This window comes from Pleuronectes platessa, chromosome 15, assembly GCF_947347685.1.
Source record: "Pleuronectes platessa chromosome 15, fPlePla1.1, whole genome shotgun sequence".
Classification (NCBI taxonomy): domain Eukaryota; kingdom Metazoa; phylum Chordata; class Actinopteri; order Pleuronectiformes; family Pleuronectidae; genus Pleuronectes; species Pleuronectes platessa.
This window is the reverse complement of record NC_070640.1, coordinates 11668262-11685485: the sequence shown is the minus strand read 5'-3', so window position 1 is coordinate 11685485 and position 17224 is coordinate 11668262. Positions and strand designations below refer to the sequence as shown.

Genomic DNA, 17224 nt, shown 5'->3' with positions numbered 1-17224 from the left:
TTTCCCCTGGCCATAAATGTTGTCTATTGTAAAGTTTCTATAAATGTTAAGATTGCAATTAGTCTAGCTACACACAAACACACAGAGGATGACTGGAAATGGAAATTATATTCAAGGTATACAGAGTTTAAGGTTCAGTGTGTAGAATGAAGTGACATCTAGTGGTAAAGTTGCATGTTGCAGCTGATCGCCACTCACCTCACCTTCCAAACGTGGTAGCCTTCAGTTGTCATAAAAACTCAAAAGGTGTTAAGTTTGTCCAGTCTAAGCTACTGTAAAAAAAAAACACGACAGCCTCCTTAAAAAGGACCTGCTCTGATGTAAATATAAAGTATTTAATATAAAGGGCCCATTCTAGGGTAAAGAAAACGACTATTTGTACAATTCAATTGAAACACACTAGTGGAATCATCACTAGGATTATTTTATATTTAATCTGGTTCAATAGATCCCGTTCAGCTTAATCTTATACATTGAACCTTCAATGGTCTGATTTCCATGGAAACTGTTGTGCAGGAGGCAGCAAAGGTGAAATTGTCATTATCTTCGACTTCTGAACTTTCCATCAGGTCAGTATTTCCTGTTGTGCACATGTTCTGTTACAGGTAAAAATATCTGGGAAGTTTCAAATGATTCATATAGGGACCAAGAATCCTGTTCATGACTCAGAGGACTGCAGTACCTGGTGTGTTCGTAGAGGGCAGTGATGAGCGTGCAAGGTTTTGATTTGACATACGTCATCAACACAAGCCTCGGATCTCGACACACATTCGAAGCCTCGACATGGAAGGACACATCACTAGTTAGGCGCTTTCCCATTCAAAATAAGAGTATGTGATTGACCTCGCTTAAATGAACGTCAAAACAATTCGACAATAGTTATTTTAGTGGTTAGGTGTTGTTTTAAAAATGCTCTATAAAATCCTGCATAATCTTCTCTTGGATGACTCAATCTACGACTGCTATTAGAATACCCCAAAATAGCTGCTAAATTATTATGTTTCAACTCTCTGTTTACACTGTGTTGGTTTTTATGACCGTTTCGATTTGTGTATCATTTCATTTGAATATGGGACTTATTTTGGACATGCAAGAGAAGATTGGTTTCTAAGTGTATCCACATTGCCTGGCCGGGACGCTTTACTTTGAAAGACTGAGGCAGGAAGTGGTCGGTTCCCTGTCAAACCGGTAATTTTCACTGCGAATCACTTCCTGTGGTCATTGAAAGTCCTGTCAACACCGAAAACAAGCGAGTTACTGTAGAAAGCAGAAGAGAAGCGCGGATCCATGGGGGGTAAAAACAAACAGAGGACCAAAGGAAATGTTCGGGTGAGTAAATGCACCACTGTAAAGTAGGAGTTAGCAGCAGATTAGCGTAAACGCGTCCGAACAAGCTGATAAACTTAAGGCTAGTTAGCGAACCAACATGTGGCGGTTCTGCCTCAGCTGTTTTGTAACGATCGCAATGAGTATTATTTGTTTGTGATGACCACACGTTTCTCTTCCGGTCCTCCAGCCGTCGAGTAGCGGCCGGGCTGCTGAAGCACTGACCCGGGAAGGTGGCGTCATCCCGGGGTTCGTGGGCTTTGACACGACGGTGACCTCGGAGCTGAGTTACGTCCCCGCGGTCCACGGAGCAGAGGAGATCGACAACCTGGTGGATCCCGATTTCCGCCTGGTGCTCAGGAAACTCTCCAAGAGGGATGTCGTCACCAGACTGAAGGTAAAGAATGACTCTAACATATAGGTTCTCTAGAGGAGCTCTGCCTTCTTCCATGTACACAAAGATTCAAATAATGTCAGAATCAAACACGTTTAGTTTAAACATCTAATGCCTCCACTGTTACACAACTTGACACGACACATTACATAAAGTACGGTATGAAAGAAACCTGCAAAGGAATGTCTACGTGCTGAAATAACCCCTGTCTGATATCTGTTTGGTTCAGGCCAGTGTTTTGATAATGCAGGAACAGTGTATTAATAACATGTGTCCTTCTCAGGAGTGTGTATTAGTAACGTGTGTTCTTCTTAGGAGTGTGTTTTAATAACATGCATCCTCTCAGGCATGTGTAGTAGTAACGTGTGTTCTTTTCAGGTGTGTGTGTATATTAATAACATGTATCTTCTCAGACGTATGTATTTGTAACGCGTGTTCTTCTCAGGTGCGTGTGTTAGTAACGTGTGTTCTTCTCAGGCGCGTGCATTAGTAACGTGTGTTCTTCTCAGGCGTGTGTATTAGTAACGCGTGTTCTTCTCAGGCGTGTGTATTAGTAACGCGTGTTCTTCTAAGGCGTGTGTATTAGTAACATGTGTTCTTCTCAGGCGCGTGTATTAGTAACGCGTGTTCTTCTAAGGCGTGTGTATTTGTAATGTGTGTTCTTCTCAGGCGTGTGTATTTGTAACGTGTGTTCTTCTCAGGCGTGTGTATTAGTAACGTGTGTTCTTCTCAGGCGTGTGTATTAGTAACGTGTGTTCTTCTCAGGCGTGTGTATTAGTAACATGTGTTCTTCTCAGTTGTGTGTATTAGTAAAGCGTGTTCTTCTCGGGCATGTGTATTAGTAACTTGTGTTCTTCTCGGGCGTGTGTATTAATTACGTGTTTTCTTCTCAGGCGTTTATCAGTAACGTGTGTTCCTCTCAGGCGAGTGTATAAGTAACATGTTGTCTTCAATGGCGTGTGTATTGATATCGTCTTTTCCTCTCAGGCTTGTTTATTGATATTGTGTGTTCTTCTCTGGCGTGTGTGTTCATAACATGTCTTCTGAGGTGTGTGTATTTATAAAATGTGTTTTCCTCAGGCTGTGCAGGACTTTGGGTCCATGTGTCAGGAGCGGGATGCTGAAGAGGTTAAAGGCGTCCTGCCTTACTGGCCGAGGATTTACTGCAAGATATCAGTGGTGAGCTCATCTCACATTCTCATCATATTTGTGAATATTTTATTTTGTATCAGTGTGACATTGGTTTTATCCTTTTGGAAACAGTCAGGGCATCTTGAATACTTCACCATCAAAGATTTTGAACTATCCTGAGGAAAGTGTCCCTGTTCTACAGAACATGTATCAAATTCACAATGAGAGATATCTATGAAAAAGAGGTCTGACTAAAACTACCCCCAAACTCAGGACGTTGTTAAACTGGGACTATATATTCTGTGTGTGTGGTGGGTATGGGTATTCAGGTTTGTTGTGTGCACATTAAGACAATAAGTCTTCATCATTATTTCTGTCAGGATCATGACCGCCGGATCAGGGAGGCCACACAACAGGCCTTTGAGCAGCTGGTGCTGAAAGTGCGGCGCAGCTTGGCGCCCTTCCTGAAGAGCTTGATGGGCCACTGGATTCTGTCCCAGTGTGACACTTACACACCTGCAGCCTCTACCGCCTGCCAGGCCTTCCAGGCTGCGTTCACACCTACAAAACAGCCCGAGGCTCTCGGCTTCTGTAAGGATGAAATCCTTAATGTGAGTAAGAGCAGTGACTTTAGTGCAGACAAAGGGATGTGAATGTTAATCCAATGAGCAAATATCAACTGAATTAAAATTGTTATTTTGATACTGCAGGTACTTCAAGATATTTTGTTGAAGGAAACAGCAGACACGCTGAGTGATCCACAGTAAGTTATCAGTTTAAGTCATTATAGCTTCAGCGTCCATTTCAGTCAATGTATATGGGCGGTTATTATGAATGCTATTAGCATCTTTGCTCAGGCTCTGATCTCCATCGTCTCTAGAAGCGTGACAGCGGAGGAGAGAGAAGCCAAATATGTGCGCATGCAGACCTGTTCCCTGCTGGGAGTGAAGAGACTGCTCTCCCTGCTCGCTCAGAGCGACAGGGAGGCCCTGGAGCAAAGACTTGTTCATCTGGTGAATTCTGCGAAGTTCTGGAAATACAGCAAACACAAGACACCACAGGTACTGGCACTGACTCCACCGTTAACTAAGTAAATCATGTACTTGTTCACCTGAAAAGTGCACCTAATGAGTATTTATTCATACATAACATTCAATGTTTATTCTATGGTTTGAATTAAATACATTAATCATCACATCATCATGATTTGATTTATAATGTGAATAAAAGATTGTAGTTTGAAAGTGGTAATATGTAATGACCCTATAATTCCAAATGTGGTGATCTGAATTATGTTTAGTGGAATTCATTTAAAGGTAATTATCTGGAGTTTATATTCTGCTCAACAAACCTGTACACATGAGTGGACTATAATCTAAAATGATAAATCTGCTACATGGGATCTGTTCGTGCCACCTTATATGTAATACAAGAAGCTGTTTTGAGGAGGATGTTTCTCTAACCACCACATTACGTTGCTCAACAGGTTCGAGGGGCGTTTTTCGAGATGGTGTGCTCTCTGTGCGAGTTCACTCCAGCGCTGATCCAGGCTGAAGCAGCACGACTCTGCCCTGCCGTCCTCCTCAGTATTGATGACACTGATCCTATCGTGCTACCTCCTGTGTGGGAAGCCGTTCTTCACGTCCTGTCTAAAGTCCCTGTAAGCTTGTATTTAAAGGATGATCTCACACATACATTGAATCACATGTCATGATGTTGTCTACTAAATAAAGCAAAAAGGAGCTGTAAGCAACACAAGTAGAGTATAGATATTAAAGTATGTGTTTTAGAATTTTTCATCGAGCCAATTCATTGAAATAACTGAGGTATCTTATCTTCTGATGTTTCTACTTCTATCCCAGGATTGCTGGACACATGTGAACGCCAAGAAAGGCTTCCTACCTAAACTATGGACTCTCCTAAAAGAGGGGGGTAAAGGCATGGCTAAAGATCTCCACCCTAATCTAATGCCCCTCCTCAGCAAACTGCCCCAACAGGTCACAGATCCAGCCCTGGACTTCTACACCACCTTCTTCACGTCCCTCACACAAGGGTAATTTGTTTTCACATGTCCATGTACACTTGGGCTGAGAGATAATTCATTTTTTGTAAATTTTTAAAGGGAACTGCATTATGAAAATCCATTTTCTTGATTCTTATTTGAGCAAGAAAATAATCAATTCATCAGAAGTTTAAATGCCAAAAAGGAATGTTTAGATCATTATTCATTAGTATTTGTCTAACACAAATATAAATTTCATGTTGCAGAATCCTTGAGCCCGCCCATAACATGATTTTGCATTTGAAATATCTACTGTATGACTCCTATTCCCTGTGTTAATATTGTTGTTTTGATTTCAACCATGTCGTCTGTCTTAGCCTCTCAAGTGAGCGTGCAGCAGCAAGTCCATCAGAAAGTGCCGTTATAGTCAACTCTGTGGTTGAGTGCTTGAGGTACTGCATACTGCAAAACACAGAAAAAATGGAGGATCAGAGAAAGATACGGACCATGCTCATTTCACAGCAGGTGGGATCACAGAGTAGCACACACTTTTCTCACCCTGTCAAATCAACCTCCTGTCAAGTCTCAATGTTTTCTACATCGTTTTGTTGTTTTTCTTTTTGTAGCTGCTGCCTCTCCTCGAAAAGTCCCTCGGAAATCCCTCCCTTCAGAATGGTCCTCTCTTCCTTTTGGTCACTGAAATGCTGGTTTCCTTGGAGAAGAGGGCAGGTTTACTTGGTGTTGGTGAAGCCAATGACAGCGTCTTTGAAGAGCTTCTGGCTGACTTCTGGGAGGAGCTTGGTCTTCTCTTTGTCAGTTATGTTGACAATGATGAAGCGGATCCTCAGGCTTTGGAAGGGATAGCCACTTTGCTGCAGGCAAGTTTTGGTTTAAGACCTAATCACTTCTGAAATTTCCATGTTGACACGAAGGACACAGCAAATCAATACGGCTGTCCGATTCATTCATGTCTTAAAAAAGTGGCCAAAGTGAAACAGAAAACAAAATCGTCTTTTTTCACCATCTCTTATGTCTCCAGGTGATGCGCTACCCCGGGAGAGTAAACAGAAACCACATCCAGAAGAAGAAATCTGTCAAGATCTGTTTACCTAAGCCAGAGGACAACGAGAAAACTGAGGTTGAGGGGGATAATGTTGAGAAGCCTGTGCAGACGGTGTCAGAGCTTGTGAATGAGGAGACGTTTGGATCCCTACAGACCCAGCGCTTTGAGGACGTGGTGTGCCAGCTGGCACAACTGTGCCTGGTGAATGTGAATGAGAAACACTCAGAGAGGCATCTTGTTTTTCTCTCCCTTCTCCTGCGGTCCTTCCACACACAGAGGGTCTTCAGTGTAAGTTATTTTTGACTATTGTGTATTTCAGTGTCCGTTGTTTTTAATCACTGTGCAACGAATGTAAGCACTTCAGTCCACTAATCTACATTATTAATTATTGGGTATATATAACCTTTTAATGTGTATATATGAAGCTATATTCAGTCTAAAAAATGTTTAAAACGCTTGTATGTTAATTTTAGATAAAAAAAATGAAGGAAGCTCTGAGCTCCTTGATGCAGCTGACTTGTCTTTTAATCTCGGCCTCTTTTAGTCATTGGGCGAGTTGGACGACAGCGTAACAAAGGGCGCTGAGCAGAGAGATGAGCTCAATGTGAAAAATCCAGCAGTGCAGTTCCTGCTGCAGCGGGTGGTGGTGTGGCTGACTGAGAAGGGCCGCACCGACACCGAGCACCTGGTGGAGATGGTTTTCAGCTCACTCTACTGCTGCAGCCGACAGGAGACCACCCGTCTGCTCAACCACATCACCATGGTAACATTGAATGACGTTGATCTCACCCATAGTCTGCTCTTGTTTCATTTCTGACATTTATGCTCTTGCTCTGCTTCCTAGATGAATTTGCAGTGGAGAATTATCCTGCAAATTATACAGAGGGTATGTATCACTCAGTGCATGATAGACATACATCAAAGTGTGTTACCTAATCATGCATCAAATGTGCACTGTTATACATGTCTGTGCATCTCTGCTGTCTGTTCTGTTAGGCCTGTGCAGATCCTCAGGCTCTTGACAGCTGTCGTGATTGGCTGAAAGGTTCAGTTCTGGGCGAGCAGCTCCTGGGTTTGGCCGGGGAGCTGTGTCAGGTCGGACGCTGCCCCCCCAGTTCCACAAGCAGCCAAAGTTGGACGCTCATAAGCCTCGTGCTCTCTCAACATCACAACAACGGTGAGCAGAAATACATACACCAGCAAAGATGATCTATTTTCTAAATGCTGGTGGTTTTCATTCCACTCACCAAGACACTTACAATACTTTTGACCTGTTTTCCTCGCAGAGCCTCTGATAGGGGAGGTATACATGGAGAAGATATTAGAGAAGCTGCACGCCACTCTTTCTGAGACCAAGAGTCTGTCAGATGCAGGCAACATGGAGCCCCTCGTCTCCTTCATCGGTGACGTTGCCTCCACGTTCTTCTCCTCTGTAAAAGACTGTCTTCTACTGCTCTCTGCTGAGGAACTGTTGCTCAGTATCTTCCAACTCACCGCCCAGGATCAAACACACACTCAGCTATCTAGTATGTAGTCACACACTGCTCAGAACATTCAGAATGTACTTGTGAGGTCAGCTGGGTAACTAATGTGTGGGTTTTGTTTTGAAAGACTCTCTTCTAGATAAACTGAGGAAGGTTTGTGTTGCTGGGATCCAGTCATTGGTCCAAAACTCTGATAGTGAGGGCAAGGAAGGTGGTTTCCTGCACAGTGCGGCTGTTTGGGTGAAAAACCAACTTCTCACCGTCTCTCTGGACATAAACAGGTAACAAATTGTCAAATTTCAACCCGATGACTGTGTCTTATTCTGTGCAACCATATTATAAGGAATTGCTGTGCTTTTAACTCTGCTTGGTGGTTAGTTTGCAGGTTCTCGTTCAGGCTGTAGAGAGCCTAGTGGAGACAATCATCTCTGGCTGCAATCAAGACTCCTCACTTCTCAACCAGTTCTTTACTCTACTGATGCCAAGCCAGACCGAATGGACAAGAATCAGACAGGCTTTACCTCCCCAGGTGAGTCCTTCATCAAGGAAAACCACAAATTCAGGCAACATACCTTCGTTATGTTAATCACGCACTCGTTATATCACAAAACCTGACAATCCTACATTGTGCCTCTCTTTTTTTCTGTCCTGTGCAGTGGATCAAAACACCTTTACTGTCCAGCCGCCACAGAGGAGTTTGTGAGAAGCCCTCCAGGGACATGTGGAAGTTTCAGTTGCCAAACAGGTTGCCAGCCCACCTTTGTGCCTGCGCCCTATTGGGGAGGGTTGCCAGGAATGTAGCAGCTGTAACTGTCGACCAAAAGGAGGCACAATGTCGTTCACACCTTAAAGACACAGGTATGCACAAAGGACAGTAACTATTGTTTCTGTAACTTTGTGGTTTTAGTGTGAATGTCAAATCTATGATCCTGTTTAATATATTTTGATATGCATGTTTTTCTTTGACAGTTTCAGAACTGCTGCATGCACTGCAGTGGTGTAAGGAGGTAGAGTACAGCCCCACTATAGTATCTGCCTATCACAAGCTGCTGACTGACTGGGGGCTGTCAGACGGACTCAGCAACCAGGTTCCAACGACACGCCTGCTGGAGACTTTCTACTCCAGGTGATTTTTGATGAATAAGAGTAGAGGGGAAGAATACTTGGCAGAATCTACAAAAACTACATTAACACATGTTCTGATTTTTTACCAAAGAATTAGGTCACCTGGATAATTTGAGCCACTTAAAAACGATATGGATGTTTATTTAATGGGCTGATAACAAAGATCTTAAAAGAAATATATAAATATCACCAGCACTTATTTGTTTTTAATGTAGGGTTTCTCCCCAATGTGATCATTTTCAAAGACCGCCACTCAATATGCTGCATTGTATTATATATTACTCTGTAGGTCAGTGGAGGATGGAGGATTGTGGACTCTGACTCTAGAAAACTACATCCACACCAACAACTTGGCGACCACTTGCAGTGCAACCATTAGGGACCTTTACAAATCCGTGGAAAGGTCAGTAACTTTATATGTTGAAGTCATTTTTATTTTCACATTAAAAGCTATTCTGTTGTCACACTTGCCACTGTGCTACATTCTAACAGAAGGTTTGTGTTTGATCAGTTTATTCCCAGTGTCTCAAAGCAAACTGAACACAATCCAGGTCCTCTGCCCCACTATGACCGATACGGACAAAGATATTCTCGTAACCCTGGCTACTGCTTCGATTATCAACTGGGAAGAGGATGACAGTGAGTAAACACACTTAAGTACACACGCTAAATATATACATGGGGATTTTTTGACTTGAACCATACCAATGATAAATCGGAACCTGTGTTATCACAGATGTTTATGGAAGTCTGGTGGTGCTGCAGTGCTGTCTAAAAGCCAACACAGAAATGGAGGAGGAGGTTTTACATGCAATCCTGGCCACGATGATGGAGTGGAGGAACAGCAGGGAGGACTGGTTCCTCTTTGGCAGGTAAGGTGATCACACAAACCATGGAAACATTTACACATTGTTTTTTAATTGTTCTACTGCTATACCTACATCTATCACATCTTTGTCTTTCAGTGACCTGTCCAAAGCATCTGCAGAACAGTTGAACCTCACTGTGGAAATGATGCGTTACCTGTCCTGGCTCGTGGCTCATTGTCCAACGGTTCTTGGCAGCACCCAGTGGGATTTCCTGCTCTGCTCCATGCTAGCCTGGTTGGAGGTGAGATATAAATCATACATACTGTGCAGTTTTATGACTTTAAGGTTTAGAGGCAAAGGTCAGCCAAAGATGATTTCCTCCAAGAGCTGAAGAAGATTGAGCCTTGAAGCAGGATGGGTGCCTGTCATCATGTGGTGACAACTCATCGACCAACACGACTCAAAATGGACATACACGTCATTACAATGTAGTTGTGTTTGTTTTCGTTGTACATCTTCAACAACTATTCATCTGCAGTCATTCATTATCTGTGACTTTCCTATCTCAGACTGCCAGCGAGAATGTGAGGAGTCTGTGGAACCCATGGGTGCAGCTGTTTGTGTGTGAGGTCGCTGCGCTGATAGTGAACCTGAACCAGTTCTTTGCATCGTCCTCGCCTGACGCTCTGGAGAAGCTGCCGTCAGAGCTGGCGGGTGAATGGAGAGACTTCTTTGTAGAAGGAATCTACAACCTCCTCTTGCCTCTGCCTATCAACATTACAGGTACGTGTGGGTTTTATTTTATGAGGTTTGAGGAAGCATTCTCTGGAAAAGGGAATAATCTTTTTGTTCTGTTTCCTGTTTAAATAAAGATGCCTTCAAGGAACCGGATGATCCTGTGTTCCCGTATGCGGTGCTGCAGTCAGTCGGTATGGCTCTGACCTATGTGCCTGTGCAGCAGCTAAATCAGAACTCCCTTCCACCGCAGTTCATAGCCGACCAGAAGACGAACCTGCCAGAGCCCCTGCAGACGCTCCTCAACACACTGTGTCCTCTGCTGCTGTTTAAGGCCAGACCTCTGCAGATCACCGTCTACCACCTTTTGGACAAGTAAGGAAACAGTGCACAAACACAAGCTTCCTTAAATTACTAGAAAATTATCTCCAATTCCTGCTACAAAAATGTAATCTTGAGATATTTAGGGCACCCAAAGATTAGTAATGAAAGACAAATCCACATATTTCCTCTTGCCCATACAGAGTCATGCCTCAGCTGCCTGAGTGTGATGGAGAAGGAGACAATAACAAGTCTGATGATGACAGAGATGAGCCATGTCTGTAAGTCAAAGAGGGAAACACATTTCTGAGTAAATATATATATTGTTTCAATATATTTTTTTCCTTACAGTTAAGTTTTGTTCTTCAGTTCTCCCCCAGCTGCCCTGATGGCGCTCCTGTTCACCTGCGAGGAGCTGTGTGACAGTATCCTGGCGGGGGTTCAAGTAGGAGAGTTTGCAGTGGTGCAGCCTCTCAGTGTTGAACACTCGTGCATTCTGGGATACCTGTTGGCCTGGAAGCTGCTCCTCACTTTTTTCAAATCCTCACCTTCTCACGTGAGTCATGATGAGGTCTTGATTCAGAGCAACTTCAGTCTTTGTTTCTATTATATTTTGCACATTGTGGTGCATTTATTTTAACTAGAATGTCACTCAGTCAAGCTCATACCTTCCCCAAGCCCCAACAGTCCCCTAAAAATTAAATTTTTACTTTTTATTAAGTGTATAGAAACAAACAGATATACAAGTTTAATGGGGAGAGTGTGCTTTGATGTCTGATGTTTCGATATCAAAATATTGTCATCGTATTGACTGCTCTGCTCCTCTCGTGTATCTGCAGCTGCGTGCCCATTACGCCCAGTATCTGAAGAGAAGCAGCTCCCTAAACAAGCTCCTCCTCCACCTCTTCAAACTGATGCCTGAGAACCCTCTGCACCCCGGCCAGGGAGCAGACACCAAGGAGACCAAAACCTTCTTCACAGAGAGCCTGTCTCTGGCTGTTCAGAGTGAGTACACGTCTCCCACTCCTACACACTCTCTGTACCTGACTGTGGAATGTAAACAAGCCCAGTGTTTTTCTCTCTGGTGTTTTTGTGCAGACAGTGACAGCATTCAGTGGGAGCTCCCTCACCTGGCTTGCAGCGTGTACTACAGCACGGTGCAGGACCTGCCTGCCATGGTGCGGCTGTGTTGGAACAGCCAGGAGAAGAGAGTGAGCGCTGCTGTGGAGAAATTCACCATCAGATATGTCACTCCCGTTCTCTCCGCTGAGGAGATCTCGTCTGTCCACTCCAGCACTCAGATGTTTGACAGCATGACTGTAAGTGAGAAAATACATTTCTGTGACAGCTTGTACTAGCGTTAGACTCCAAATGTCAGATTTAATAAAAGCAGACAAAATGTTTGTGATAGTTATGGAAGATAAAGACTTGAGGAGTCTGCTTAATTTGCCTTCCTCTATAAGCCTGTTTCTTTAAGAAACCAAATAATCTAAAATATATTTGATATAAAATATAGTAAAGGAGCTGTCAGTTTCAAATTATTACTGCATAATAAATTGGGGTATTTCTGACAGAACAACATTTTTTGATGTTTGATTTATTTCTCTCACTCTTCTTAGTCATAAATACCAGGATCAATTTACTAATTTCTGAAGGCCTTTTGTTTTTGGTTTATTTTTCATCTTATCTGCAGTGAATGTGTTAAATATTTAATTAAATCTACTCAAACTTGCCGATATTGTCCTCGTCGGATGTATAAAGATGAAACATGTTATGGGAGGGGCCACCTAATCGATAAACCCCAACAGACCTGATCTCAAAGAAATTACACAAAGGTTGACGGCTTAATAATCATGTTAACTGAACAAATCCTCTGGTGCAATACCTGCACCAAATTTGCAGCATAATGAATCAGAAACAATAGATGCTCTTAATTTGAAACCATCCAGAGCAAACCTGGCATTGACTTATAAAGCAGGTGATTATTTGACTGAAGGACTCCCAGTGGCTCAGACAAACAGTGGATTTATTTATTCATCCTATCGCCCCAGGTTAAAGCCCGCTCCGCAGCGCGGGAGGTGATTGCTACCTATTCTGTGGATGACATCTTCATAGAGTTGGTGATTCAGCTGCCACAGAACTACCCTCTGGGCTGTATCACTGTGGAGAGTGGGAGGCGTGTTGGTGTTGCCGTACAGCAGTGGAGGAACTGGATGCTGCAGCTGAGCACGTACCTCACACATCAGGTAGACACAGAAACACACACTGGATAGATGTTTGTGCAGCAAGTAGGGACTGTTCCTCAACTTTTGGCCCAGAAGTTGTGAGAAAACTTAGTTTTTAGGGATCAGAAAATATACAAGAGGATAAAACATTTCCATAAAATCTAATTGTGTTTTTGGTATCTTAAGAACGGCAGTATAATGGAGGGCCTGGCTCTGTGGAAGAACAACGTGGACAAACGTTTTGAGGGAATAGAGGATTGCATGATCTGCTTCTCTGTTATCCACGGCACCAACTACTCGCTGCCCAAGAAAGCTTGTCGAACCTGCAAAAAGAAATTCCACTCAGCGTGTTTGGTAAGTTGTCTTTTAATTATCTGTCCAGATCGTCACTGCCTTCTCTGGAGGTTTTAAATAAAATATTCGATTATGGGAACAGAGATGACGAATACCATTAAATGCATAAGGTCATATAGTTCTAAGTCAACATTGCTTTTTGACTTTGTTTGGTAATTGTTTTTTTTCTCATCTTTTTACAGTACAAATGGTTCACCTCCAGCAACAAGTCCACCTGCCCACTCTGCAGAGAAACCTTCTTCTAACTCACACGTCTGCTGCCATTTCTCCATTCACCAGATCTGGGAGGATTGATACATGCAGAGGATTTCTAAGAAACTCTACATTAAGGTCGACTTTATAACATAGGTAGAATTTCTCTCATGGAGGATTTCTTCAGCTGAAATGATCAGTGTTTGGTACCGAAAGTGTTCACAGTAAAATCCAGGATTACTGAAATTTTGCTGACTTTAATGTCCATATTCAGTAGTTTAGGTGAAATGTCAACAGTTTTTATTTTCCACTACATCAATATATTGTATATATGCAGCAGCAGTAGTTCTCTTGCTGATGTTTTTATGTTGATATTTTTTTCAATAATTTTCCTGGTCTTAATTTTTATCTTTAGTAGAAGAGGCTGAATCACAGAGCTAGGGAAACCAAAACTGGTTAAAAATGGATGTTCTTAGGTAAAACAATGTTCCTAATATTTAGGAGTATAAAGAGGTGCTGTCTGATTAGTGACATCCTTCGTGATTTGGTCCGATCATGCATGAAAAGCAGGAAGGAGAACTCCTTTCGGTTGATTTTCAGAGTGGATTTTCTCCCAAATATCAAACTGATGAAACATGTCATCTCCTGTGCCTGCATACAGCTGTAAATGATGCTGGAGAGTAAATAAAAAACAACTTGATGGTTATGGATGCAGTTTGTCTTTTTTTCAACAGGCTTCAAGTAAAGAATACGCATGTGAAATGTTTGCCACGTCCCACACACACACACACTAGTAGATATGTAAATTGAAAAATAATTTGTCATTGGATCGTGTCCCTGAACCTTCAAGCATGCCTCACAAACAAATACAAATATGTCCGAGTGCTGATCTCAATGTGATAGACCACAGTGAGTAATGGCCAAGCTTTTATAGATAATGTGCATCCCCATATATAGCCGATAATGGCTTAGTGTAGCAAACAAAGAAATACTGCTCGGGCAGTTTTTCAAGAACCAGACTGAGCGCAGAGTGAAGGACAGTGCGTCATTTCCCAGTAAGTTTAGTTATACAGAACAATGAATATTACATGATATATAAATCTAACACAATGTCTGCTCCTGCATATTTTTACCTGCATACACTGACCCACAAAGATAAACCTGAAGAAAGTTGACACAGTGGGTAGAGATTTGATTCACCTCGGACCAGCTCCCCTCAGCAAATATACAAGTGGATATATAACATGGTGCTATCAACCGGGGCTCAGGGGGTAGAGCGGGCTGTTCTCTCACCAGAAGGTTAGAAGATTGATTCCAGTCTTTCCCATTCCATGTGCCAAAGTGTCCTTGGGCAAGATACTGAACCCCAAATTTACAGCTGTTCTCAAAGAAAAAAGTGCTGCCCTAATATGCACCTAGGAAATGAATGTGTGTGAATGTAAAACTACTGTATGACTATAGACCACTAACCATTTTAATCTTAGATTACTTTATTCAAAGTAAATGAAGCCCAAGTGCTTCAGCGAACTGTTAACCTGAGCCCCCAATTACAGATTACAGTTGCATGGTATTTCCATATAACTATTACTGTAAGTTAACCTGAGCTAGTTTCCAAGAAAAGACTGTAATTAACCTCAGCCTCTGACTGCTGCCACGTTCCCCCGCACTCATTTATCTTTGATCCACCACCTCCTCATGTTGAATAATTTATCTGTTTGAATGGGGGGTTGCTCTCATCACTGTTGTTCCTATGGAATTAATTATGACAGATTAAGCATGATCAATGAGTTAACACCTATCATTTGGTCTGCCGTGCGTGTGTGTGTGTGTGTGTGTGTGTGTGTGTGTTTGCAAGAGTGTGTGCATTTGTAATTCATTAATGCAGTCAAAATTTATCAATACATACAGCCAGCATCCATCATCATCTGCCCTTGACCTTTTTAATAGCCATTGATCTGTTTGCCAGGCATAAATATGATGAAATCCCCGTCTGGCATGGGCTTTCTCAAACACACACACACACACACACACTCACACACACACACACTCACATTTTACTGCTCATTATCTGCTTGATTAAGCAGTGGTGCAAATGTTATGAACCACAGAACCGTCTTGTGTGCGGCCCGTTCTCTTTGAACAATGGAGCTCAGTCCTCACCAGAGGATGGCAGCATTACCTCAAAACATTCCTCGGACCAAGTAAACCCACTATTGGAGGAGTTGTGTGTGTACATATTAACCTGAATAAAAATGTTTCTGTTTCTGGATCTCAAGAGAGATTAAATAACCAACCAAAATCTAATCTAATGTCATTACATTCTCTGTCTGGTCGCTTAAATGGTTTTTCATTTCATCCAAATAATTAATATGTTATTTTAAACAGGAATTAATGAGGGATCCAACCAGGATTATTAATGTGCCATCTTTAATTACTTAAATTAGTTGAATAAATGTACCACAATGGAAAGCATCATATGCGACAGGTGGAGACCCAGGTTCAATGCTACCAACATACTTGACTATAAAGGATGTAGTTTTCAAGGGAAGGTGCCAGTCAAGGTAGAAATTGCTCATAACCCAAAAATGTAGACAATGAGTGTCCTTTACAAAAACTTAAATCAACACTTTGATAATATAATGACTGAATTTCTTTAACAAGTGAATATGCAGTAGATCAGAAGTGTGATATGGATTTATGAGTGTTGCAGAACAGGTGTTGATCAGCTGAGATTCACGTTCCTCCTTCCTTTACAGTGAAAGACGCCCTCCATGCTTTAACCATCCTCTGAGCCATTTGCATGAAACCGCTGCAGCAGTACAAGCTAATTAACGTCTGACTTGTGTATGTACAACCAATAAAAAAATGAATTAATGAATTAAATCCTGCCTACAACCAGTCTCCTTGCCGGCCCCGCTGGCCTCCGAACCTGATTGGTGGAGGCGGGGTTGCCTCATAATTAGCCCAGCTCTCGTTTAGCTCTCCCTGACCCATTTGCGAGCCTATTAGCATTCCGAGCCAGTCAGCTGGTCCTATCCCAGTTGCACCACTCCTCCACACTGCAGGCAACCGCTCAGCCCCGCAAATGGCTTGGAGTGAGTCCGTGTGCGTTCGCGCATGCATGTGTGAGAGTGTGTTTTGTGTCTGTACATGTGTATGTATTGCTCTGATGATGATAGTTTTATTAAAATGAAAGCCCACACAGTCATTTTATTTGTGTCTGCCTTGCCGTACTCCCCCGGCTCCTCCTTCCCTCGCTCAGGGCCTCAGTCCCATCTTCCCCATCACGCAGCCACACTGTATGAAATCACACAAAGCACACAATCAATATCTGAATTTAAATGGAATCCTGGGGATTTATCGGCTTCATTTATCCTAAACCAAAGCAGGGAACTCAATTCTACGTGGGTTATTTCCGCAACTGCCCTCAACTCGAAAAGCAAAGTGATCAATTTTATTAGCACTTGAGGTTTTCAGATTATGAATAAACAATGACTATTGATCTCAATCTATTGGCTCTTAGACGTGCATTTGTGTTCGTCATTATGGCTTGAAAGGGCCGCCTGGTCTGACACAGTTTAAATCTACTGTTATTACTCTGTCATCACATACAGGCTCTTTATGGTTTTCTATTACCGCTGCCGTGTCATAACAGCAATGGGGGACACCAAAGACCGAGTGGCTGAGTGTCCTGGTTTTACAAGACTCTGGCTCAGATTCAAAACCATACTGAGTAGATGTTCTTATATTTCAATAAGTCTAAAGGAGAAATCAATGAACAATAGAACATGTAATATACATTTTTCACAGTCTTGTTTAAAGTTTGGTTTCAGTAGTCAGTGATGGGTCAAATTGTGTGTTTATTCTATTGTATGACTATTACACATTTTTATTTTGGAAGAGGTCAATTTTTTTCTGAATAAGTGAGAAGAGGCAAAGCATCATAGAGAAACAGCCAAACATTTTCTCAAAGTGCTGTTTCAGTGTAATTCACTAAACTCTTTCACATGATGAAACTTTTCAGCCCAAGGGGAAATGCATGGTGAAGGACTATTTAAGTATT

At 42.3% G+C, this 17224-nt stretch overlaps 1 protein-coding gene across 1 annotated transcript; it reads left to right on the top strand.

Annotated features, from left to right (window-relative positions):
- The first annotated feature begins 1187 nt into the window (after positions 1 to 1187).
- ltn1 (listerin E3 ubiquitin protein ligase 1) lies at positions 1188 to 13867 on the top strand. The gene is made up of 32 exons (XM_053442077.1): positions 1188 to 1329; positions 1517 to 1723; positions 2801 to 2899; positions 3232 to 3462; positions 3562 to 3614; positions 3732 to 3912; positions 4338 to 4511; positions 4714 to 4904; positions 5231 to 5378; positions 5480 to 5731; positions 5893 to 6204; positions 6461 to 6679; positions 6761 to 6802; positions 6913 to 7093; positions 7203 to 7442; positions 7528 to 7681; positions 7779 to 7929; positions 8057 to 8258; positions 8370 to 8526; positions 8815 to 8928; positions 9037 to 9164; positions 9262 to 9397; positions 9491 to 9635; positions 9904 to 10117; positions 10207 to 10444; positions 10594 to 10671; positions 10760 to 10946; positions 11230 to 11395; positions 11489 to 11709; positions 12442 to 12636; positions 12802 to 12969; positions 13152 to 13867. The coding sequence occupies exons 1-32, from the start codon at positions 1288 to 1290 to the stop codon at positions 13212 to 13214; spliced, it is 5289 nt and encodes a 1762-aa protein (XP_053298052.1). The 5' UTR covers positions 1188 to 1287; the 3' UTR covers positions 13215 to 13867.
- Positions 13868 to 17224: the final 3357 nt, after the last annotated feature.

What these genes read in the sequence shown, in the direction of transcription:
- ltn1 (XM_053442077.1), top strand. Translation starts at nt 1,288, where the DNA reads ATGGGGGGTAAAAACAAACAGAGGACCAAAGGAAATGTTCGG. An exon ending in ATGTCGTCACCAGACTGAAG is followed by an intron (nt 1,724 to 2,800) that starts GTAAAGAATGAC and finishes TGTTTTCCTCAG; the next exon opens with GCTGTGCAGGACTTTGGGTC. An exon ending in GCAAACACAAGACACCACAG is followed by an intron (nt 3,913 to 4,337) that starts GTACTGGCACTG and finishes GTTGCTCAACAG; the next exon opens with GTTCGAGGGGCGTTTTTCGA.